Here is a 26,309-nt window from a genome sequence, read left to right on the forward strand (position 1 = left end):
CCTCTGTTAAACTCCATTCTCTGGAAAGTTACCAAGATTAGGTTTTCCTGTGGCCAGATATACCTCCTGAATACCCTGGAGATATGTTCTAAATGTAAGGGTAATTTTACAGGAGATTCAGGATCTAGGTAGCAAGGACAATATGCCTGGGCATAGGGAAACACAGGACACGCAATATTAGCTCCAGAGGGACTGTGTTGGCCACAATGTCTGCAGGTCTATCCCAATGATCCTGCATATGGCAGGGGTGCTGAAGGGGGGAGGCAGTGCAGGTTTTACATCAGTTATAGAGACTGCAGGGGTCCCTGGGCCTTTATACTATCACAGATTACATATACACCACCATGAATGGTTTAATCTGATTTATGGTCACTCAGTGAGAGACGCTTGGATACTTTACCACATTCTAACCTGTTTGTTTTTATCTTTCAAACAGTCTTCACATTTGCAGAAAAACGTCTCCCAAAACAAAAAAATTCCAATAACATTTTGCATCAATCCATTGCTTCATTCCCTTTTCGTCTTTCTTCTATATCCTTTGTAGGGACATGGGTGCTACCTCTGAGGCTGATTACTTCCTATAGCTGCCAGTCCTCTGACTGCAACTTCAATGCCCGCAGTTAACCGTAGAACTGAAATGGGCCATAGAGTCTTAACCGCAGAAGACTCTACTCTTCTCCCAGCACCAATTTGCTCGCAAGAGAAGGATTTCTACTCCCAGAACCACTGTTCTCGCAAGAGAAGAATTTCTAGGAAGCATCAGGTTACCAGCCCTTTGTACCCGTACAATTCTGAGACAGAACCAAACAAATAACAATTCATAAACTCTACCACCAACAGTTATTGGGATTACTTCTACTTCTCAATATAATATATCATGGGAGACTAAGCTAATTTCCTACAAAATCTCCATCTACCTCTGACTCACACAGATTACATCAAACACAAAAGAGACAGTGTATCCAGACCAGAGCAGATCAGATTTCAACTACTCAAACAAGTTCCCTTTCTTGTCCTGTAGAGGGCGCAGCTCCAAAAATAAAATCTACAGTAAGTTTTCCCTCTCTGGCTATATGTTTCTTTGTCTGGATAAACTGGATGATTACAAACTACAACTCCTATTAAGCCAATTCCTATCTTAAATGCAAATACAAGAGAACATAAACGCCAGCACAATGGTTTATCAGATTTTTACAATACGTCCGTCACTCAAAGATCAATCAGTCGCACATTAAAGGATCCTCATAGCTTAAAATATAATTCCAGACATAACAGTCATATAGAAAACACAGGACAACATATAATCTTTCAACTGCTGAGATGAAATACTCTTCATTCAATTTCCTTCAACAATCATTCGCACATTTAAAAACACATTGATACATATAACAGATCACAGATGGCATATCTCTATTATTCCAATCATACACACAAAATCCAAACACTGGCAGAGGTTTGATAAGAATGGTCTTGTTGGACCACTACGTACCCGTCTCGGACCTCCAGAAAGCACTGAAGCATTTGTAACACAATGGGTTACTCACCGCGGATTTTGTTCAGTGGTTCCTGGGAAGGTCTTTGTAGTCGGGTCACAGAGAGGTCCAGTAACCATCCCGGGTTTCAGGCACCATGTTCTGTCGTGGAAACCCCTTTCCTGGGAGAGCTAATTTAGGGTGAGATGCAAAGTGATCTCCAGATCTGCCAATGTTGGTCCAATTAATAGCGATGCATCGGAGACAAACACAAGAACACACAGTCAATGTCCATGTACCAGGCTTTGTCTGAATCTCAGATGCCCAAACAGTAGTTTATTAAAACCACAAAAGATAAGGGGACGGCTTAGTACATGACCAAAAATGGAATGAAAGTTGGAAATAAAATCGTAAATTATGGATCCTGCTGAATTCCTTAAAACCAGATCTGTCCAGTTTTCTGGACCTTCAGTAACAAAGAAACTTTAGACAAAAGCCTCTTTAAAGAGACTACACCCAGTGCTATTGCTTTTATGAATAACACTTATAAAGCTAATAAAAAAATACAAAATTATTAAACATATATAAATTGCTTAAATGATGATCAAAACTCAATATAAAATATTAACCATAACAGTGTGAAACATCGCACTGCGCTCAGATGACATCTGGATATACGCAGAGACAAGCAATGGAGAAGATGGAGAGATTAATACTTCCTTCTCCTCTGCACCTGTGATCCGATCACTGGATTGGATCACTGTATAATGACACTCATTTCACACTCACAGCAGAGCCTGATCCGAGTGCTATTAGCATATCGCATCCGATGCCTTATGTTAGTGTGGCTCTGGCCTAAGGAAAACCCTCTGTACAGACACTCCATTCTAGCTGTCTCACCACAGAGGCTCTAGATCAGAGTTGCTTTTCTGAGGCTCATGTCTTATCTCCCAGCACTGTCTATAAGGAATGTCCTCTGTACAGTAACTCCATTCTATCTCACTACAGAGGTGACTAAATTGAAGATGCTGCAATAAGGCTCATGATTTCTGAGCTTACTGTACTGTCTATAAGGACGTCCTGTGTACAGCAACTCCACTATAGATGTTTCAGGACAGAGATGACTAGATCGGAGTTGTTGCCCCTAGGTCCATGATTTCTGGGTACTGTACTGTCTATAAGGACGTCCTCCCTGCAGCAACGCCATTCTAGCTGTCTCACTACAGGGATGACAAGATCAGAGTTGCTGCACTGAGGTTCATGATTTCAGAGCTTCCAGTATTGTCTATAAGGACGGCCTCAGCCAGTCCATGCATTGCGTTCCGAGATTGTACCAACGTGCATAGATGTCTGAATAAGCCCTTATACAGATTACATGAAGGCTCCCATAGACATAGGGCTAAAGTTGTCAAGATCAGACAACAATCCGATGAGTATGGGGGCTTCCCGACTTACCTCAAGAATGGAAGTAAAGGGAGGGTAGGAACTGGCGTGTTGGACTGTTGCACTGTGGTGACGCATGCGCACTTGGCCTTTACTCTGGCACTCACTTCCTTGTGAAACGACTGTTATTACCTTGTCTCTTCTTTTCACGTTCACATAGAATCACCATTCATAGTGTCTCTAACACACACTATTCTATTATGATACAAATATACATTTCATTGGCGCCTTGGGCATTTCTCAGTGTTTGCTTTCCCTTTACTCCATACCTTCTGGTGGAGGCTAATACTAATGGTGTACGCGATGATCTCCCACGTCGTTGTAGAGTTCTATCCCAATGACACATGTCCCATTTATTTTACTATTTACACCATTTAATTTATATTCATTAATTTAATTATTTTTCAATTTTTACAAATTCAGAAAACAGAACCGTTTCTTTACATTTGATTTCAACACACACTTTATTTAATTCTTCTAAATTTCCTTTATACACGCTGTTTCACTTACAATATCACCAACTAGGAATGTTCTACATGAAGATTCTCAAGACAATGGGTATTGTCTTATTATTTTTCACATTCATTTTTTCTTGATTGCATTTTTATCGTTATACCCATAACTCGCAGGCCCCTAATTCATATGCCACTATAGTGCCGCGTACTAACCTCCTTACTCGATATATATGCCCTACTCTATGATGCTAAGTTCTAGACCCGTTTATGACGTCTCCTAAGATCCATATATTTTAATTTTCACAGCGATTTTCTCTTTAATTATTTATTCGCAAATTTTTTCTCAATTTTGGTTATTACATACTCACAAATGTTTTTACAATTTATTTAATAAGGCGATTATACACTTTGTTTTGATGCATGTGCTCTGATATTTGTACATCCATTATTGTAACTGTCAGAGATCCCGCCAGTATTTGAAATACAGCGGGCGGTCCTCTGGCGTGCATGTACTTGTATATATAAGGGTTCACCCCGGCCATACTTCAATGTTGATTTTTCTCTGATGTCCTGATGAAGGAGAATGCGATCTCTGAAACGCGCTGACCTGACCTGTGCATAGAATAAAGAGATGCTGTAATATCAACATCGTTTATCTCCTGGTGATAGCGCGGCAAAAACATCCGATTCTCGTGTTTCACGCTCCTATTGATTACCTCCGGGACTACGGCTGTTCGCCATTCTACTAAGATACAGTGCCTACAAGTAGTATTCAACCCCCTGCAGATTTAGCAGGTTTGATAAGATGCAAATAAGTTAGAGCCTGCAAACTTCAAACAAGAGCAGGATTTATTAACAGATGCATAAATCTTACAAACCAACAAGCTATGTTGCTCAGTTAAATTTTAATAACTTTTCAACATAAAAGTGTGGGTCAATTATTATTCAACCCCTAGGTTTAATATTTTGTGGCATAACCCTTGTTTGCAATTACAGCTAGTAATCGTCTTTTATAAGACCTGATCAGGCCGCCACAGGTCTCTGGAGTTATCTTGGCCCACTCCTCCATGCAGATCTTCTCCAAGTTATCTAGGTTCTTTGGGTGTCTCATGTGGACTTTAATCTTGAGCTCCTTCCACAAGTTTTCAATTGGGTTAAGGTCAGGAGACTGACTAGGCCACTGCAACACCTTGATTTTTTCCCTCTTGAACCAGGCCTTGGTTTTCTTGGCTGTGTGCTTTGGGTCGTTGTCTTGTTGGAAGATGAAATGACGACCCATCTTAAGATCCTTGATGGAGGAGCGGAGGTTCTTGGCCAAAATCTCCAGGTAGGCCGTGCTATCCATCTTCCCATGGATGCGGACCAGATGGCCAGGCCCCTTGGCTGAGAAACAGCCCCACAGCATGATGCTGCCACCACCATGCTTGACTGTAGGGATGGTATTCTTGGGGTCGTATGCAGTGCCATCCAGTCTCCAAATGTCACGTGTGTGGTTGGCACCAAAGATCTCGATCTTGGTCTCATCAGACCAGAGAACCTTGAACCAGTCTGTCTCAGAGTCCTCCAAGTGATCATGAGCAAACTGTAGACGAGCCTTGACATGACGCTTTGAAAGTAAAGGTACCTTACGGACTCGTCTGGAACGGAAACCATTGCGGTGGAGTACATTACTTATGGTATTGACTGAAACCAATGTCCCCACTGCCATGAGATCTTCCCGGAGCTCCTTCCTTGTTGTCCTTGGGTTAGCCTTGACTCTTCGGACAAGCCTGGCCTCGGCACGGGTGGAAACTTTCAAAGGCTGTCCAGGCCGTGGAAGGCTAACAGTAGTTCCATAAGCCTTCCACTTCCGGATGATGCTCCCAACAGTGGAGAAAGGTAGGCCCAACTCCTTGGAAAGGGTTTTGTACCCCTTGCTAGCCTTGTGACCCTCCACAATCTTGTCTCTGATGGCCTTGGAATGCTCCTTTGTCTTTCCCATGTTGACCAAGTATGAGTGCTGTTCACAAGTTTGGGGAGGGTCTTAATTAGTCAGAAAAGGCTGGAAAAAGAGATAATTAATCCAAACATGTGAAGCTCATTGTTCTTTGTGCCTGAAATACTTCTTAATACTTTAGGGGAACCAAACAGAATTCTTGTGGTTTGAGGGGTTGAATAATAAATGACCCTCTGAATAAACTTTTCACAATTTAAAAAAAAAATAAAAAAAGAAATAACATTCTTTTTTGCTGCATTTCACACTTCCAGGCTGATCTACAGTCCAAATGTCACAATGCCAAGTTAATTCCGAATGTGTAAACCTGCTAAATCTGCAGGGGGTTGAATACTACTTGTAGGCACTGTAATTCTAGGAGTTGTGACTTTCACAACCCTACCAGGCGAGTGTATACACCTGCACTCGCGGATTGTTTTACTGGATAAGACCCTATTGGCGCATTTTTCTCCAGTTTTCTTTCTCTCTGTATTTGTTGTTTTTTTCTTTTCTGGCAGCCATATTGAGAATGAGTAGAGCAGTGGTTGGACATTCATCTTATTGTTCCATTCTGTAATGGATAAAAAATCCTCATTTTCCCAATCAGTGCGGGTCCCGGTGATCGGACACTGATCAGCAAATTATCACCTAGCCCATGGAGAGGTGCCAACTTGTTTTCACTACACAAACCCTTTAAGGCCCATAAACAACCAATCCCCACAATTTTTTGGCCGACAGCTCTCTTTTGACTATCACATACAGGAATGCTCAGCCAAATGTACTTGTGTTCTCTATTAGAGAGCAGATGTCGGCCTCCTCTGGTGGTGGATTATCTTTGAAGAGAACAAAAGGATTAACAAGTGGAATTCCAACACGCCAATTCCTACCCTTCCTTGACAGCCAACCTGTTCCATGGAAGCATTCACCCCCTCGGTCCAGGAAACCGACATTGAGCGTGTGGAATGAGCTGTTAGGCGATCTAGTGGAAGGCGGCCCTGGTTAGAGTATGCTTCTTTGATAGCGTTTTATATCCAGTTGGATAACGTGCTTTTGGCCGGTTTTTTTACCAGCATTCCGACCCACAATCTGGATAAAAAGATTGGAATCCTTCCTGAAGGATTTGGTCTTCTGTAGGTAGAGTACCTCCGTTCTACGCACATCGAGTGAATGGAATTCCATCTCTTTCTGGTTAGCCGGGTTCTGGCAAAAAAAAGATGGTAGGATAATGTCCTGGTTTCTATAAAAGTCTGACACCAATTTTGGAAGAAACTATTAATCCAGACGGAAGACAATCCGATCATCAAGAATCTTCATATAAGGTTCAAGTATGGAAAGAGTCTGAAGTTCACCCACACGCCTGGCCGTGGTGATTCCTATATGTTAATATCTTATACGTGTATGGTGTTATTTGATACATTGTAAAAGGTATCTCTGATCTAATTTGTCACTAACTTTTATATACTCTCTATATACATGGTCCTTTATGACATTCTGTATATAGAATACAATTTTGACATCTATGCTGTATTTATTTGATCTGCATAAACGTGTATATTTACATGGTGACACCCATATTTATAACAGCTTACCTGTCTTGTTATAGAACAATATAGGTCATATGCCTTAATAGTGACGACTCTATCAGCAATAGTTTCTATTGGTAATTTATTTATGACACCACACATGGTGATCTTTACGATATAGTAAAATAACGAACTGTAATGGACCATACGAATATTGTGATATATATTAATATAAGGATATTTTCATAATTTATTGTATTCATTTAAATATTATATATTCCCCAATTCAGCCATTTTTCATATGAGGATATTGTACAATTGACCACACTGCCCTGTCTAGTTTTATGCATGGGTTTGCACATGGTTTTTATCTAACTCTTTCTTCACTAAATGTCCCAGAAAATATAAATGAAGTTTGTTATAATAATTTGACATAAAATACCTGTCTGTCTATTTTTGGACTTTATTATATTAAATATTTAAGAAGTGACCAATGGTCATATGTAGGTTGATATTTCACGAAAACCTAAGCATGATCATCGTACTGTGAAGAGATTTGTGGCCGATTCTGAGCACATATGTGTTTGTGCTGATAAAGGCAGAATGAGGAAGGTTTCTGCCAGGCAAGTTCATCGGATTAAGAGAGCAGCTGCTAATAAACCATTACAAACCAGCAAACAGATATTTGAAGCTGCTGATGCCTCTGAAATCCCTCGAACCTCAAGGTGTGGGATCCTTCAAAGACTTGCTGTGGTGCATTAACCTTCTATTCGGCCACCCCTAACCAGTGCTCACAAGCAGAAATGGTTGCCGTGGGCCCAGACATACATGAAGACTAATTTTCAAACAGTCTTGTTAACTCATGAGTGTTGAGCAACCCTGGATGGTCCAGATGGATGGAGTAGTGGATGGTTGGTGGATGGCCACCATGTCCCAACAAGGCTGCAACGTCAGCAAGGAGGTGGAGGAGTCATGTTTTGGGTCGGAATCATGGGGGGACAGCTGGGAGGCCCTTTTAAGGTTCCTGAAGGTGTGAAAATGACCTCTGCAAACTATATAGCAAACTTCCATGGTACAAAAAGCAGAAACGTGCCTTCTGGAGCAAAATCATCTTCATGCATGACAATGTAGCATCTCATGCTGCAAAGAATACCTCTGTGTCATTGGCTGCTATGGGCATAAAAGGAGATAAACTCATGGTGTGGCCACCATCTTCCCCTGACCTCAACCCTATAGAGAACCTTTGGAGTATCATCAAGCAAAAGATCTATGAGGGTGGGAGGCAGTTCACATCAAAACAGCAGCTCGGGGAGGCTATTCTGACATCATGCAAAGAAATTTAAACAGAAACTCTCCAAAAACTCACAAATTCAATGGATGCGAGAATTGTGAAGGTGATATCAAAGAAAGGTTCCTATGTTAACATGTAACTTGGTGTAACGCCTGCCTGGATCCACAGACTCAGACGGGCTGTAATATACAGGCTAAAGGGAAGCCACTAACCAAGCAGGACCCCCAGAACCCTGAAACCCTTTAACCCCTATACAGGGATTTGGAATTACACAGGGCCCTGGAGATCACTACCTGTGGAAGGCTGCAGTCTGAGAGAGTAGTCATCAGGCAGGGTCAAACCAGGAATTGCGGAACAGGGACAGAATCGGCAGGCAAAGGATGTAATCAGAAATAAGCAGAGGTCAAAACCGGTTCGGACAGCGAGGTACAAAAACAGCAGGCAGGAGGGTAATAAGGAAACAATCGGTAATCAGCACACGAAATCACAGGACGAACCAGGCGCCAGAATTCTCAGAACTATCTCTGGCAGAGGTCAGCAGACAGGAGGGGCATTAAAAAGGGTGTGGTGTCTTCCCATAGGCTGTAGCTGAATGATGGTACCTCAGCTGGGAGACACCCGCCACCTACAGTCAGCCAGTGCCACTGCAGATCCCCAGGAAACCCAGACCAGTGGATGTACGGATCCTGCGCCCACCGGTACCGCTGGCATCTACTCCTCTCCCATCACCAGCACCATCCACGGCAGGAACATGGCTTCGCCTGGCGATCGGAGCAGAAGTCGATGGAGCGGACTCCGGCGGTGACGTAACACTTGGCCTGTTAGGATGTTTTGGAGTTAAATAGCTTTTTATTTTAGTGAATGTGACCTAATAATGCTGCAAATTCTACAAATGAGCGGTGGCCGCGGGTAACCTCAGTGACAGCTCAGCTGATCGCGCTACTCACCGCCGCTCCTCTCAGCTCCACGCAGCAACTGAGGTGAGTAGCGCGATCAGCTGAGCTGTCACTGAGGTTACCCGCGGCCACCGCTGGATCCAGTGACAGCGGGTAACCTCAGTGACAGCTCAGCTGATCGCGCGGCTGTCTTCAGTTGCTGTGTGGAGGTGACAGGAGCGGCTGTGTCTTCTGCAGCTCCGGTCACCTCCATGCAGCAGCGCTGGATGCGACGCTGGACCATCCTGGAGTACGCCGGACATGGAGGGCTTTTTTGGGCTGATTAAAGTGGTTAACCAGGGTATATGTTTGTGTTTTTTATTTCTAATAAAGGATTTTTCGGGTGTGTGTGTTTATTTACTGTAATTTACAGATTAATCATGGAGGGTGTCTCATAGACGCCTGACATGATTAATCTAGGATTTAGTGGCAGCTATGGGCTGCCAATAACTCCTTATTACCCCGATTTGCCAACGCACCAGGGCAAATCGGGAAGAGCCGGGTGCAGTCCCAGAACTGCCGCATATAATGTATGCGGCAATTCTGGGCGGCTGTTGGCTGATATTGTTAGGCTGGGGGGCTCCCCATAACGTGGAGCTCCCCATCCTGAGAATACCAGCCTTCAGCCGTATGGCTTTATCTGGCTGGTTTTAAAATTGGGGGGGACCGCACGCCGGTTTTTTTAATTATTTAATTATTTATTTCACTGCACAGTATAGACACGCCCACCGGCTGCTGTGATTGGGTGCAGTGTGACACCTGTCACTCAGCGTGGGGGCGTGTCTCACTGTAACCAATCATAGGTGCCGGTGGGCGGGGAAAGCAGGGAATACGAGATTGTTTAATGGGCGGCCGGCTTTTTCAAAACAGTAAAAGCTGCCGGAGCAGTGTGAACGCCGTGCAGCGCCGGGGATCGGGGATCGGTGAGTATATGAGAGAGGGGGATAGACTGACATGGACAGAGAGAGAGGGACAGAGATAGTGACCGACTGACAGAGATTAGTGACTGACAGACATTGTGAGGCGCTTCAGAACGCAGCTTTTCAGCTGCGCTCTGAAGCGGACCTTTTTTAAGCTGTGGTGCAGAGCGCACACCTGCGCACATAGCATCAGACACCAAAATCGTATGAGGGATGTCCCACGTTACAATTGACTAGGTTCGTGCAACAAAACGCTCAATTCTAGACAAAGATACGATGTGTTTGCGATCAACGGTTTTGCGTTCAATCCTGATCGCACTTAGATGTCACACGCAGATACCTCACAAACGATGCCGGATGTGCGTCACTTACAACTTGACCCCAACGACGGATTGTGAGATATATTGAAGCGTGTGTAGCGGGCTTTAGACATTGTGGTAGGTATGTGGCAAATTCGAATTTTAGACCATCCCTGATGGTGTTTATGACCCACTGATTTGAAGAAATCTCTTGCCACCGATGAAGAAAACTGGATAGACGAACCCCTCTTCTGATGGCGTCATTGCTTCTCTTGATGATGGCTCCAATCTTCGGACTTCTGGAACATAAAGATGTACCTACCTTTGCCCCCTTTTTGATAACTCCACCGACCCATTTTATCTTTCCCTTGGTACTGGGTAGGCTGACTCTGGGGGAAGGACGAAAACATTTCTTCCTTTGCTTCTCCTCTGGCAAGCTTCTTTTTATCTGTTGCCATCTCCAGGATGTCATCCAGGGCAAGGCCAAAAACATATTCTCCCCGAAAAGGGATAGAGCATAGCTTAACTTTAGAAGCCGCTTTGCAGCTCCAAAGGTTAAGCCAAATGGCTCGTCTTGCAGAATTTGAAAGAACCCCACTTCTTGCTGCCACCTGGACTGACTCAGGTGATGAATCTGCAAGACATCCTGTCGCCATCTGTAGAGGTGGAAGGGAAGCCAAGAGATCTTCCTTTGGTGTGTCTTGGGCGAGATGCTCCTGAACAGTGATCTGGCTACACATGTAGAGGCCACCCCGGTCCTATGTAGTACCGCGGAGGTCTCCCAGGACTTCTTAAGAACGCTGTCAATCTTACGGTCCATGGGATCCTTAAATTGTGATGAATCCCCAAAAGGGAAGAGTCGTCCTTCTGGCCGCTCAGGCTACTTGTACATCCACCTTAGGCACCTCCCAGCAGCAGGCAGGATTGTCTTCTAGCAGGAACCAGTTCCTCAATTCCCGAGGAATGATAAGGCGCTTCTCTGGGGATTCCCACTCCTGGATAATCATATCTCTGATGATCTCATGCACCGGGAATCCTACTTTTTTTTGGGTTCTTAAACCCCCAAACATTTCCTCCTGTACTGACATGGCAGATTTCTTTTCCTCAACCCCCATAGTATCCCGCACCGCTCCCAGTAGTTCATCCATATCATCCATGGAGAAGAAATATTTGTTCTCGACTTTATCCACTGAAGAGATACCTTCATTCTCCTCTATGACCTCATCTGGTAGTGATGATGGACCTTCTAAAGAGTCTGACTCTGACTCCTCCATGAGGCTGTTTCCTCTTTTTGGGTGCTGGGGCTGCAATGGGAAGAGCCTGGGAGAGGGATGCTAGGGAAGACTGAACCTCCTGCCGTACCAGGCTTCTTAACTCTTCAATGAGGGAGGGTTGTTCCTCTCTAACTACTTGGTCAGTACAGGGTTGGCATAGTCTCTTATTATGGCTCGAAGGAAGCCTCTTGCTACACAACACATTTATGGCTGGAGGTCTTCTCCTTCTTGGGTGCCACATTCTTGTTTCCCCCAACTTCCCCCAAGTTGCGAGAGAGAAAAAAACTTCAGCACTCAAAAGGAAACAGTGGAAAATGTGTTTCTTTTGAAAAAGATTTCTTTTATTAATGGCTCTTCATTTGAAAAAAGAAAAGAGAAAAAACAGTTGTTGACGTTTCGGCTAATACAATAGCCTTTCTCAGTAAACTGTCTATGTATACAGGGTATAATAAAAAAATATATGCATGGAAAACCTCATCACCAGTCTTCTTCACTTTGTCCTTGGATCAGGTGCTCACTAGATACCATCACTGCATGTATACCATTGACTGGGTTCAAGAGCAGACTCTTGGTATCTTTCTCATAACAGGAAATTTCCTGACATGCACTACTGCATGATTATCATCGACTGAGTTCAAGAGTAGACTCTTGCTATCCTTCTCATAACAGACCACGGAATTGTCAAACTGGTGACGAGGTTTTCCATGCATATATTTTTTTGATTATACCCTGTATATATAGCTTATTGAAAAAGGCTACTGTATTAGCCGAAACGTCAACAACTGTTTTTTCTCTTTTCTTTTTTCATATGAAGAGCCATTAATAAAAGCAATCTTTTTCAAAAGAAACACATTTTCCACTGTTTACTTTTGAGTGCCGAAGTTCTTTCCTCTCTCTTGGTTAAATTTTGACATCTAACCACCAATTATCACGGTTGAGCCAGATACTTTACTTTTCTATTCCCCCAAGTTGCAGTATACTCACTGAACTGGGGGCTGTGTTGGGCTCCACAGAAGCAGAGTGGGTAGAGCGATCTCTCTCCATCCTCAGTCCAGCCTGGAGAGTGCTCTGACCGGGATCTTTATGTGGTCCAGATGATATCCCAGCTTCCCACTGTGGGGGTGACTCCACCCCTACCATTGGTAAGGGGGACGCAGGCCATCTAACGGGGTGAGTGCCTGGTTTACCGCCACGGTGCTGTGATCACGCATGCGTTCCACAGTGGAACGTATGAAATCTGAAAGTGACGCTGACAAGGAGCCCCTGATGACGTCACTTTCTGCTCGCCTCACAGGCACCGTCCGTGAGAGAGGAGGTGCCGAGGAGCTAAAGGAAGCCCCTGGCGAGTCAGCCTGTCTCGCATTAGCTCTGAGAGGCGCAGGAGGGACAGGCAGGTCCCAAATCCGAATGAGACAGAAGCAGCAATAGAGGAGGAAGTGGGTTGGCTCAGACCTCAGCTGCCGATTGGTAAGGAAGTATGTATACGACGTTCTCATCACCGGCCACAGGAGCACCGCAGGTCACTTCTTCGTGTCCCATAGGGACAGGAAACAACACTGGAGATGGGAGGTAGGAAGGGGTTATTTAACCTCTTTGTGTTTCCTGTCCTTATTAGGGTAGAGAGGTAAACTCCTGTGTGCTGTCGTGGAAGGTGACTAGAGAAAAATAAAATGTTTAATATTTTGCACACTTAAGCACTAGGGGGAGCAGCTGCTGAAATCCTACTGTAGACCTACTGTACTGTATAACTAGCTCACATTACAACTGCAGTATACGTGGGTGGAATCTGTTCATGTGTGTCATGTCACCTCCGCCTTCTGTTCTGGGTGTTTCCAAAAGGATAACAGAGAATGAAGTTAAGGATCACAGTGCGGAGCCATTTTGTTGGTGAGCGCAAAGTGATCCTAATATCTAGTGTCAGCAAGGACAGCTGCATAGTGCTCCTTACATAGCGCTCTGCACAACCCATACCAGCAATGCTCTGCCGCATGCCCGCCTTCAATGATCTGCTGCATGCATGCCAGCCGTCAAATTTCTGCCGCACGCACGCCCCCAATGCTCTGTCGCATGTACGCCCCCCAATGCTTTGCTGCACGCACGCCCCAATGCTCTGCTGCATGCAGGCCCCCAGTGCTCTGCAGCATACACACCTCCCAATGCTCTGCTGTATGCACGTCGATCAATGACTGTCAATCTTACTCGGTTTGGGGCTCCATGCAAGATCTCGCCTCGTGGGGGTAAGTATAATTCTGAGAAAGGTCAAGAATCAGCCCAGAATTACACGGGAGGACCTGGTCAATGAACTGAAGAGAACTGGGACCAAATTCTCAAATATTACTGTAACACACTATGCCGTCATGGATTAAAATTCTGCAGGGCACACAGGGTCCCTCTGCTCATGCCAGAACATCCAGGCTCATTTGAATCTTGCCAGTGACCATCTGGATGATCCAGAGAGGCATGGGAGAAGGTCATGTGGTCAAGGGAGACCAAAATAGAATTAGTATTAGAGCATTGAAGATGGGTTGTGACTGAGTCTAAAGGCCACTTTACATGCTGCGATATTGTGACCTATATCGCTAGTGTGCACACCCGCCCCCATCGTTCGTGCGTCACGGGACAATCGCTGCCCGTGGCGCACAAAATCGCGTGCACCCATCAAATTACTTACCTGTCTAGCGACGTCGCTGTGACCAGCGAACCGTCTCCTTTCTAAGGGGGCGGTTCGTTTGGCGTCATAGCGACGTCACTAAGCAGCCGCCCAATAGAAGCAGAGGGGCGGAGATGAGCGGGACATAAACATCCCGCCCACCTCCTTCCTTCCTCATTGCAGCCGGCGGCAGGTAAGGTGAGGTTCCTCCTTCCTGCAGTGTCACACATAGCGATGTGTGCTGCCGCAGGAACGACGAACTACATCGTTGCAGTAGCAGCAACGATATTCGAGATTAGGGTGGCATGTCACCGATGAGCGATTTTGAACGTTTTTGCGACGATTCAAAATCGCTCATAGGTGTCACACGCAACGACATCGCTAATGCAGCCGGATGTGCGTCACGAATTCCGTGACCCCAACGAGATCGCTTTAGCGATGTCGTAGCGTGTAAAGTGGCCTTAACAGCATGACGATGACCCGAAACACACAGACAGGGCAACTAAGGACCTGAGCCTAATAGAAAATCTTTGGAAGGAACTGAAACTCAATGAAGCCCAGTGACAGCCCAGAAACCTGAAACATCTGGAGAAGATCTGTATGGAGGAGTGAACCAAAATCCCTGCTGCAGTGTGTGCAAACTGGGTCATGAACTGTAGGAAACGTCTGACCTCTTTAACTGCAAACAAAGGTTTCTGTACCAAATGCTAAGTTCTGTATTTCCATTGTATCAAATACTTATTTCACGCAATAAAATATAAATTCATTATTTAAAAATCATGCAATGTAATTTTCTGTATTTTTTTTTATTGTGTCACAGTTGAAGTTACCTACAATAAAAATTACAGCCCTTTCCATTCTTTGGAGGTGGGAAAATTTGCAAAATTGTCCACGTATCAAATTCGAATATTAGTACATATATCCAGATTTTCATTATAAATATATTATTTTTGAAATTTAAGTGTTTTATTGGTTTTCATGAAAAAAGACAACATAACGGGTCAGGTCATACAGTTACATGTTGCATAACAACTATGAGTATTGGGACCATGAGGTCCAACAAGCAAAGGAAAGAAGGGGAGAGAGGGGGCTGGAGGGCATTTCACGTAGACGATATTGTGACAATTATCCAATACGCCACATAAAAGAACTCCTGGCGCACAGATTCCCCCTTCCACCCCTCTCTTACCCTCCTAAAGGAAACTTACCATGAAAGAAAACTCCTAATAAGAAAGGTCAGAGAGTGGAAGGAGAAAGGAAGGAAGACAGAAAGGGAGAAAGAGTATCGAAAGAGGGTGCCATGGGGCCTTCACCTGCCCGCCATGTTTATGTAAGGAGGTAAAAAGTTCCGATCAAAAAGGGGATTTGAGTCATGTCATGGGTTTGAGCCAGACCCTGCTAAATAAGACTCCCAGTGAGACCATTTTGTGATCACAGACTCTGCATCCCCCCGCGACTGGACCAGAACCCTCTCATCCGATATATTGCATTCACCTCGTCAATCCACTCTTCCAAGGTTGGAAAGTCTGCCTTCTTCCAGTGACGGGGTATAGCCGTCTTGGCCGCCTGTAGGAGGTGTCGCAGAACAGATTTTTTGTACGCAGCCTGCGGCATAGGGAACATGTAGAGCAGAACCGCCTCAGGGCGTCTAGGCACGATCACTCCTGAAACCTCTCTGATCGCCTCTAGCACCCCCTCCCAAAAGGCCTGCAAGGCTAAACTCGACCACCATATATGCGTCATGGTACCCCCTTGGCTTCCGCACCTCCAACAGTTATCTGGGGTCTCAGGCCACCACCGATGTAGGAGGGAAGGGACCCGATACCATCGTGATACGACTTTATAACTGGTCTCCTGGGACTTAGTAGCAGTCACCGACTTGTGTGACAAATGGAAGCATCGCCCCCATTGTTCTCTAGAGAATGTTTGGTTGAGTTCCCCCTCCCATGCTCCGCAAAAGGGGGGGGGATTGTCCAAGCCCCCGGAGACCAGCAATTTGTATATAACTGAAATGTTGTGATTCGGGCAGTCTTTGTTGTACACATGGCCTCATAAGGGGATGGAGAGAGTGAAAGCTCATGCGTCTGTGTAAGTGATGTAATAAAATGCTGGAGTTGGGCGTATTCGAAATTGTGGCGTAGTTTTTGGGGTTTCTCCCCCAAAATTACAGAGAGTGGTAGTGTCCGTCCCTGTGGGGCAATATGGATGAGCCGAAGAGGCGTCCGTTTAGTTCCTTCCAGGAAGCGGGTAACAGAGGCACCCGGAAGGAAATCCGGACTATCGGTCACCGGCATCAGCGGTCCATATGCACGAATCAAATCGCATTTCCTTCCAGGGGCATGTATGGTGCACAGAGTCTGCTCGACACTGTACCCCACCACAAGTTTGCGACGGTTCAGCCGTGGCCACGTCCAAGGCAGAGTTGACGCCGACAGAGAGCATAGATCATGGGCCAAACGCACCCATAGTTTAGACCCCTCACCGTGCAGCAGGTCCAGGACACGGGCATGGGCCACTGCTAGGTGATACTTTCGGCAGTCCGTCAGTCCCAACCCTCCCGCGTCCTTTGGTCTGGTCAGAACACTACCTCGTATTCTAGGTCGGCCCTTGGCCCAGACAAACTGGATAAATAATTGTTGAATTTTGTACCAGTATGACGCAGGGATGTGGACGGGTACCGTCTGCAGGAGGTATAATAATCGGGGCAGAACTGTCATTTTGAGGGCGCCAACCCTACCAAACCAGGACACCACCCTCTGATGTCAGGTGGCTAGGTCCCTCTCTAATTTGATAAGAAATTGTTGGAAGTTAAGTGGAAACAGTTTGGAGAGGTCAGATGGAATGGTGATACCCAAATATCGGATACTATTGTTTTGTGGCCACTTAAAAGGGTGTTTGGATTGTAGGGAAGAAACTAGATTTGGAGGGAGGGAGATGTTCAAAGCCTCTGATTTGTCGAGGTTTATCCGGAAATTGGGCCATCTCCCAAAGCTATCCAACTCTGACATCAGGGATGGGAGTGCCTCAAGCGGATTAGTGAGATAAACTAATAGGTCATCGGCGAAAGCCGAGCATTTATATTCATGGTTCGCTATCTTGATCCCGTGGATGTCTGGGTTGGCTCGCAGGGCCGCCATGAGATGCTCCATCACTAGGATGTATAGAAGAGGGGATAAGGGGCATCCCTGTCTCGTCCCGTTATGGATGGTGACAGGGTCCGACAGGGTGCCATTGATTTTTATACGCGCCGATGGGGTGTGGTACAGCGCAAGGATTTTAGCCGTTAGGTTTGGGCCCAGCTGCAGATGATTTAATGTTTGGGCGAGTGACTCCCATGAAATCCTGTCGAAGGCCTTCTCGGCATCTAAGGACAGGATCATCAATGGGATCCCTCAGTTGCGAGCAAATTGAATAATATCTAGAGTTTTAAGAGTGTTGTCTCTAGCCTCTCGTCCCGGGACAAACCCAACCTGGTCTAGGTGGATCAGATCCGGAAGGAGAGGATTCAGCCTATTGGCAATAAGTTTAGCATAGCACTTGACATCTACATTGAGCAGGGAAATCGGTCTGTAGCTACCGCAAACGCCCGGGTCCTTGCCCACTTTGGGAATAACTGTAATGTGCGCCGCTGTAGAGTCCGTTGGAAAGAGGGTGGTGTCTGAAATTGAATTAAAAGACTCCAACATCAGAGGCGCAAGTAGGGTCAAAAAGGATTTATAGAATTTTGCCGTTAGCCCGTCCGGACCTGGACTTTTATTGCCAGGAGCGCTCTGGATAACCTGCAATAGTTCTTCTATCGTGAACGGGGCCTCAAGATTTTCTATTATGGCGCTATTCAGTTTTTTAAAGGGGGAAGGGGGGGCACCCATTGAGGCATTGGGGGACACCCTAGGAGGGGGTAGATTGTACAACCTAGAATAATATTCATGAAAGGCACTTGAAATTTTTGGGGTAGTATGCACCAGGCCACCCGATGAGTCCTGAATATGTGAAATCAGGTTTGTTGCCCTTTTGGCTCGTAACGCATTGGCTAGCATTTTGCCTGGTTTGTCGCCGAACTCGTAAAATCTGCTCCTGCCCAATTGGATAATGTGTCTATATGAGGAGTCCAGTAATTTCCTAACCTCAACCTCGCTCTCAGAAGTGCTTGGAGTGTCGAGGCCGCCAGAGCACGTTTATGGAAGAGTTCAAGTGTTGTGACTTTTTGAAGAGCGTCTTTGATGGCTTGTGTCCTACTTTTTTTAATTCGAGAGCCGTGTTTAATGAGAGTCCCACGGAGGACACATTTCAGGGCCTCCCACTTAAACACAGGCGCAGTGCTGTCTGATGCGTGGTCCCCAACAAAATTTGTGATAGAGGTGCAGATATCTGAAGTGCAGCTCTCATCCAAAAGCAGGGACTCGTTAAGCCGCCAGGATCCTGCCGTCTTTGCCATGGATGGAACATGCATGGAGCAGAACACTGGAGCGTGATCCGACCATAGGATGTTTCCAATCCCCGTATGGGACAGCCAAGATAAAACATTATGCTGAACCAGAATATAATCCAAGCGGCTGTACGAGTCCTGCGAGTGTGAGTAGAAGCTGTAATCCCTGTCCGAGGGGTGCTGTATGCGCCACGCATCATACAGTTGGAGCTGTAATAAAGATTTTTTAACTCGTTTAATTAGTGCATAGGAGAGGCTTGATCGACCCTTGGAGTTATCCATAGCCGGATCGAGCGTAATGTTTAGGTCCCCACAGAGAACCACTGAACCCCTAACCAAAGGGAGGGTCGAACGTACTAATCCGGCGACAAAGCAGTCTTGGTTCTGATTGGGTGCGTACGCATTAATTATAGTAAAATCCTGTCCACTGAGAGATAATGATAAAACAATATAACGTGCCGCCTCATCTATTTTAACGTCCAATACTTGGTGAGGGAGTGATTTGTGTATGCCTATCGCCACCCCCTTTGAACGTGTCTCTGGATTGTTGGCAAGAAACCATGTGGTGTAGTATTTGTTTTTGATCTTTGGGGTGTGGTTAGTTTTAAAGTGCGTCTCCTGGAGGCAGATCAGGTGTACCTTACGTTTGTGCAGGTGATAAAGGATCTGGGCCCGTTTCTCTGGGGTATTGAAACCCTTCACGTTGAAGCATGTAATGTTCAGGTCCGCCATTTAGAGGGGAATCCGGATGTTGCGATGGAAGGAGGGCAGGGCTGCAGTTTTGGTGGACAGTCCCCATGGCGAGGTCTAGTACAGAGAAAGAAGATTAGGAAAAAGAGAGAAAAGAGGAAGGGAGACGATTCAGAGGAACAAAACAAAAGCAGAGGGAAAGCCTCCGCACTTAACACTAAGCAAGTTAATACAATCAACGGGAGCATGCCCGCCGCACACCGGCGGGGCAGGGGCTTCCAACCTATTGGGGGGAGAAACTGGTCAGACATAACCAAAAGACAACTCCTTTCCAATTGAGCATGAATACAGAGAGACAAATAACATTAGCATGGTACGAAACCATCGGCATCTCATGTAATCAATATCATGTACTATAGATATCTTAGAGAGGTTCCTTCAGGCGGGGTCCAGACTACTGCGGCTCAGATGTGGGTGTCTCTTGCCCCGGAATCTCTCCTCTCTCCGAGGGGGTCCCGCAGACTGCCGATTCGTGGAGGGGCTTTCAGGAGGACCCGTGCGTAGCCCCATACCCCATGGACGGAGCAGCGTGTTAGGCCACTGGGGGAGAAGAATCGGCGGCAAGCCAAGGCCCGTAGTAAAAGAGGGCAAGTCCTCGGGTGTACGGAGGGTGAAGTATTTCGAGCCCTGGCGGACCGAAAGGGAGAAAGGAAATCCCCATCGGAACTGGATCTCTCTATCCTTTAAAACATCTAATAGAGGTTTGAGGGCCGCTCTTTGAGCTAGTGTATGGCGAGAAAGGTCCGGTAAGATTCTAATAGGGGTCCCATTATAGGAGAGGTCAGCTTTTTTCCTACTCGCCAGTAGGATCGCCTCCTTGAGAGCGTAGAAATGGACCCGGCAGATAACATCCCTTGAGTGGGGGTCCTCCGGATTGAAAGGGCGGAGTGCTCTATGGGCTCTGTCCAGCTCTATTCTGACCCCTGGCGGGCGCCCGAGCAGCCTGTTGAAAATTGTGGTGAGCACCGATGGTACATCCACGGAAGCAATAGATTCTGGCAATCCTCTGACACGGAGATTGTTTCTCCTATTGCGGTTCTCTAGATCGTCCATATTTTGCTGCAGGGAGAACAATTGTTTGGCGTGTTCTGTCACTGTAGCTTGTAAGGCATGGATAGAGGTAGAGTTATTTTCTTGTATCGTGGAAACCGTATCCACTCTATCTGTTAGAGATGAGAGTTCCGCTCTGAATTGAGCAAATTCCAGTTTGCATTCCGCAACGACTTGGTTCGCTAGAGCCGCGATGTCACTTTTGGTAGGTATCGCCTGCATGAATGCTCGGAGGTCCGCCAGGGAGGCCGGCCTATCCTCACCCCCTGCAGTCGGAGAAAAGGCCACATGGGAGGTATGGAAGCTTGACTGTGGCCTGTATATTTGTGGTCTCCCCTCTCTCGGAGTTGCGATCATGATTGGGGTGTGAGGTACCATTTGAGTGTCAGGGCCCGCTAGAAGCAAGGTGGGATGCCTCTCAGGTGTGACCGGGTGCTTGGCGGGGGGGCTGTCTGCCCATGATGAGCCAGTGGACCATCTGGTTGGGGGGCTTGATGCTGCCTCCTCCCTCTGTAACCTTTCTTGCATGACAGCCTCATCTTTCTGGGGGGGGACTCCCCATCCTCCTCTCCCATATGTGGGGGGCAGGTGTCCCCAGCTCTCTGTGAGACCCCGGGCTCTGTGCTTCCACACCCATTGGGATCGTAAGCTGGGGTGGAGGGGGGGCCTGGACAGACTCCAGCTACTCCCATCTGTGGCTCCGGATTTTCTGCCAGGATCAAGGGCGACTGGTGTCCCAGGCATAGTCCTCCCCCTCCCTCTTGTGCGGCCTGATCGCCGCTTGTCAGCTGCTTCAGCTGCAGGGTCTGGGGCCTGCTTACCCGGTCCGTCTCGGCTGGGGATCTGCTGCGGCGGCCATCTTGGAATGGCGCCGCTGCCGCGCCAGGCCTCTCCGCCTCCGGTATGGGGGTCCCGATCGTTTCGATTACGGACCCATTCCTCCGGGTCTGAGCTGGGGTGCTTCCCGCTTCCTCCGGTGCCAGGGTCCCGCTCGCCGCGGCGGCGGATTCAGCTTGACAATCTGGTCCCCGGGCAGGACGCATGGAGGCCTCAGATTTTTCACTCCCCGCACTGGTGAGGTAAGCCTCCATAGTGTGCTGTGGGGACGTCGGGCGGGCAGCAGAACGGGACCGGGCTTTCTTGGCAGTGGTACGCACCATTTTGGTGTGGGGATGCCGGTGGATCGTGGGATTCTGCAGCGGAGCTCAGGAGCTGCACGTCTCTACACGGCCATGTCTAGCCACGCCCCCATAAATATATTATATGCTAACTCCACTACTTGATAATGTATAAAGAGAAAACACAGGAGCAATTGCGCATTTCAAAATTAAGAAAATTACTTTTATTACAAAATAATAACAACATAAAAAAAGACATACATAAACACATAAAATTGAAGTGTGACAGTGTACAACACACACATAGATGGGGAGGATTGAAACTGGCTGAGTTTCCGATGCTATAATGTTATTTGCTTATTGCAAGTAAAAAGTGAAGGAACCCACATTGGTTATATCCCTCTGCTATTACATAGCAACGGAGTGCAGAACTGTGGAGCATGAGCTACATGTATGCAAATGCGTATATACGAAAAACACCCAGTATACGGTTTCATATCGTGGCCATTAAAGGGTTAAGTTCATGAGGTGCGCCTCTGCATCCAAACGACCATGCCCACAGACAGCATTACACCATAGAATATACAATTAAAGTGCTTAGTGCATACAGCATGTAAACTGATGCTATGTGATCCAGAGAATAAATAAATATTAGTGATGAGCGAGTATGCTTGTTACTACTCGGTACTCGCACGAATATCACTGTACTCGGGCTACTCGGCGGGGACCGAGTAATCTCGCGATACTCGTGCTGTACTCGTGGTCTTCATCCCTGCATGTTGGCGCTCTTTTGAGAGCCAGCCCTCATGCAGGGATTGGCTGGCAGACCACTGCAATGCCACAGCCCTGTTAGTTGTGGAATTGTAGTGATTGGCCGGCCTGCACAGCGTGACCGAGCCTTTATACCGGCGGGCGCGCTGTGCTCTGCACACAGCCATCCAGACAGTCAGTGCAGGGAGAGTGTCGCTGCTTCAGGGAAAGGTTTGCGGCCCTTTATAGCTATTTCCGTAGCAGGGCTGCAAACAGTGTGACCAGAAGTCCTTCTCAGGACTATTATAGTTGTATACAGGCAGGCAGGGTATAGCCAGGTCGGAGTACAGTAGCAGAGTCCTTCTCAGGACTATTGTTGCTGTATACAGGCAGGGTATAGCCAGGTCGGAATACAGGCTAGTGACCAGAAGAGTCCTTGTCAGGACTATTGTAGCAGTATACAGGCAGGCAGGCAGGCAGGCAGGGTATATAGCCATTCCTAGTGGTGACCGTATACCAGCCTTCATCATATCTGGGGCTGGTGTACACAGTCTAAAACAGTCCAGATAGTGTCAGACTTCTCAGTAATTGTCGCTCCTAAAAACCTGTTAGGTTCTTAGTGCGTCCGTGGTTGCATTTAAAAACCGCACGTGTGTGCCTGTCGGTGGCAGCGTACAGGTGCACGATTTGCACAAACTATTATATAACGCACAAGTCTAGTGTATAATACACGTCAGTCAGCAGTGTCTGATAGTGTCAGACTTCTCAGTAATTGTCGCTCCTAAAAACCTGTTAGGTTCTTAGTGCGTCCGTGCGTGCATTTAAAAACCGCACGTGTGTGCCTGTCGGTGGCAGCGTACAGGTGCACTTGTGTGCGTTTTGCACAAACTTGGATATAACGCACAAGTCTACTGAATACACGTCAGCACAGCATTGCAAAATGCGCAAGGGCGTTGGCAACGAACAAGGAAGTGGACGTGATGGTGGTGCAGGCAGAGGCCGAGGTCGTGGGCAAGCTCTAATTTCGCCACAACAAAGGGCCACATCTAGTCGCTCGCACGTCCTGTCCCAAATTCTTGGGGACCGCAGCAGTACACCGCTCTTGAACCAAGACCAGTGTCAACAGGTTGTTAGTTGGATAGCGGATAATGCTTCCAGTCAGATTGGCACCACCACAAACACTCTGTCTTCCACACGGTCAAGTGTCAGTAGCCGTGATACTGCACCGCACATTTCAGAACCTGATCCTCCTTCCTACCACAAGGCTGAGTACACGTCCTCGGACATTACTGATCCCACACTTGGACACTCGGAAGAGCTGTTCACGTTTCCATTCGCACATTCTGGCCTCTCGCCAGCTCATGTTGAAGTGGGTCATGAGGAGATCGTATGTACAGATGCCCAAATATTTGAGCAGCCACGTTCTCACAAAGTTGGCAACGTGTCTCAACAAGGGGTGGACGATGATGAGACATAATTGTCAGGAAGTCAGGAGGAGGAGCAGGGTGCGGAAGAGGAAGACGACGTGGTGGATGATCCAGTAACTGACCCAACCTGGCAGGAGGATATGCAGAGCGAGGACAGCAGTGCACAGGGGGAGGGAGGCGTAGCATCCCAACAGGCAGTAAGAAGCAGGGTGGTGGCTCCAGGCAGAAGTCAGGCAACCGTTCCCCAGAACAACAACACGACACAAGGTGCCTGTACAAATGTTAGGTCTTCCCGAGTCTGGCAGTTTTTTAAGTTGGCTCCAGATGATTCTAAAAAGGCCATTTGCAACACCTGCCATGCCAGCATCAGCAGGGGTACCAAAACTAGCAGCCTGACCACCACCAGCATGATCAGGCACATGTCAGCCAAGCACCCGACTTTGTGAGATGTACAACAGAGTCGAGGAGCAGTGCTTGCTGATGTCACTGCTACGTCTTCGCTTGTTGTGCATGCGAGCCAATCCCCTGTCCATGCTGCCTGCGAACAAGCCTCCTCCGGTCCTGCACCTGCAGTTGCCTACGCAGAAATAACACCATCATCAAGCACGTCCTTGTCCCAGCGCAGCGTTCAGTTATCCATTCAGCAAACCTTTGAACGCAGGCGCAAATACACTGCCAACGCCCCACATGCCACAGTTCTAAATGCTAACATTTCGCGACTGCTTGCGCTGGAAATGTTGCCTTTTAGGCTGGTGGAGACAGAAGCATTCCGCGACCTGATGGCGGCAGCTGTCCCACGTTACTCGGTCCCCAGCCACCACTATTTCTCCCGGTGTGCCGTCCCCACGTTGCATAACCACGTGTCACAAAACATCACACGTGCCCTGAACAACGCTGTTTCACCCAAAGTCCACCTAACCACAGACACGTGGACAAGTGCTTGTGGGCAAGGCCGCTACATCTCGTTGACAGCACACTGGGTTAATATTGTGGAAGCTGGGACCCAGTCTGAGCGAGGGACGGAACACGTCCTTCCCACACCAAGGTTTGCAGGCCCTACCTCAGTCAGGGTTTCACCCACACTCTACAGCTCCGGAATGTCATGCTCTTCAGCCTCCTCCTCCTCCTGCGCATCCTCATCCACTTTACCCTCCACACCAGTCCCAAGCTGGAAGCACTGCAGCACTGCCTCGGCAAAGCGGCAACAGGCTGTGCTGAAGCTAATCTGCATAGGTGACAAACCCCACAATGCAGAAGAGGTGTGGACAGCTCTGAAACAGCAGGCAGATCACTAGCTCACACCTCTGAACCTAAAGCCAGGAAAGGTCGTGTGTGACAATGGCCGGAACCTGGTGGCGGCTTTGAGGCGAGGCCAGCTGACACATGTTCCATGCGTGGCCCATGTGCTCAACCTCGTGGTTCAGCGGTTTCTAAAGTCATACTCAGAGCTGTCTGATCTGCTGGTAAAAGTTCGCCGCCTGTCTGCACATTTTCGAAAGTCACCTACTGCTTCAGCCGGCCTTGCCGGCTTTCAGCGCCGTTTGCATCTTCCGGCTCACAGACTGGTGTGTGATGTCCCCACGCGTTGGAATTCAACTCTGCACATGTTGGTCAGGATATGTGAGCAGAAGAGGGCAGTTGTTGAGTACCTGCATCACCTAAGCCGTCGGGAAATGGGTCAAACTCCACACATAACACCTGAGGAGTGGAGATGGATGTCCGACCTATGTACCATCCTACAAAACTTTGAAGACTCCACCAAGATGGTGAGTGGTGATGACGCCATTATTAGCGTCACCATACCGCTTCTCTGCCTTCTAAAACGGTCTCTGCTCAAAAACAAACATGATGCATTGCAGGCGGAGCGCGATGAGTTGGAGCAAGAAACAGTAGTGGGTGTGGGTGATAACACACAGCCCAGCCTCGTCTCATCACAACGAAAAGTGGAGGACTATGACGAGGAGGAGGATGAAGACATGGAGCAACTCTCCGGCCAAATTGAGGATATGACATGCACACCAGTCATATCCTCGGTTCAGCGTGGCTGGCCAGAGGACAGGGTAGATGTTCAGTCATCGTGTTGGTCAGGATACTGAAGTACTGGCTGTTAAGAGTCTGGCGCACATGGCTGACTTTATGGTAAGCTGCCTGTCTCGTGACCCTCGCGTTAAGAACATCTTGGCCGACAATCATTACTGGTTGGTAACACTGTTAGACCCACGCTACAAGGAGAACTTTATGTCTCTTATTCCCGAGGCGGAGAGGTCAGCCAAAATGCAGCAGTTCCGGAAGGCCATAGTCACGGAAGTAGGCAAAGCATTCCCCTCACAAAACGCTAGCGGCATAGGTCAGGAATCAGTGGACAACCAAGGCGTACAGCCGAGAGAGGCACAAGTCCAATCCGCCAGAGGTAGGGGAACAGTCTTGTGGGACAGTTTTCTCAGCCCCTCACGTACCACAGCCCCTGAGGTGCGGGGTAGTGCCACAAGAAATCCTAAGTTTGCCCAGATGCTCAAGGAGTACCTTGCAGATCGAACAACTGTACTCCGACATT

General features: G+C 47.3%; 1 protein-coding gene across 1 annotated transcript in view; it reads right to left on the bottom strand.

Moving 5' to 3' along the window:
• The window catches only part of LOC142287503 (uncharacterized), a 128,385-nt gene that overhangs the window by 87,109 nt on the left and 14,967 nt on the right, over positions 1-26,309 (bottom strand). The window contains exons 4-7 of the mRNA XM_075333444.1: positions 18,359-18,991; positions 11,195-11,630; positions 6,410-6,542; positions 6,125-6,175 (exon numbers count right to left, since the gene is read on the bottom strand). Of these exons, the coding sequence (XP_075189559.1) occupies positions 6,125-6,175; positions 6,410-6,542; positions 11,195-11,630; positions 18,359-18,991 (1,253 nt within the window). The remainder of the gene's footprint in view (positions 1-6,124; positions 6,176-6,409; positions 6,543-11,194; positions 11,631-18,358; positions 18,992-26,309) is intronic.

This window comes from Anomaloglossus baeobatrachus, unplaced genomic scaffold (assembly GCF_048569485.1).
Source record: "Anomaloglossus baeobatrachus isolate aAnoBae1 unplaced genomic scaffold, aAnoBae1.hap1 Scaffold_73, whole genome shotgun sequence".
Lineage (NCBI taxonomy): Eukaryota > Metazoa > Chordata > Amphibia > Anura > Aromobatidae > Anomaloglossus > Anomaloglossus baeobatrachus.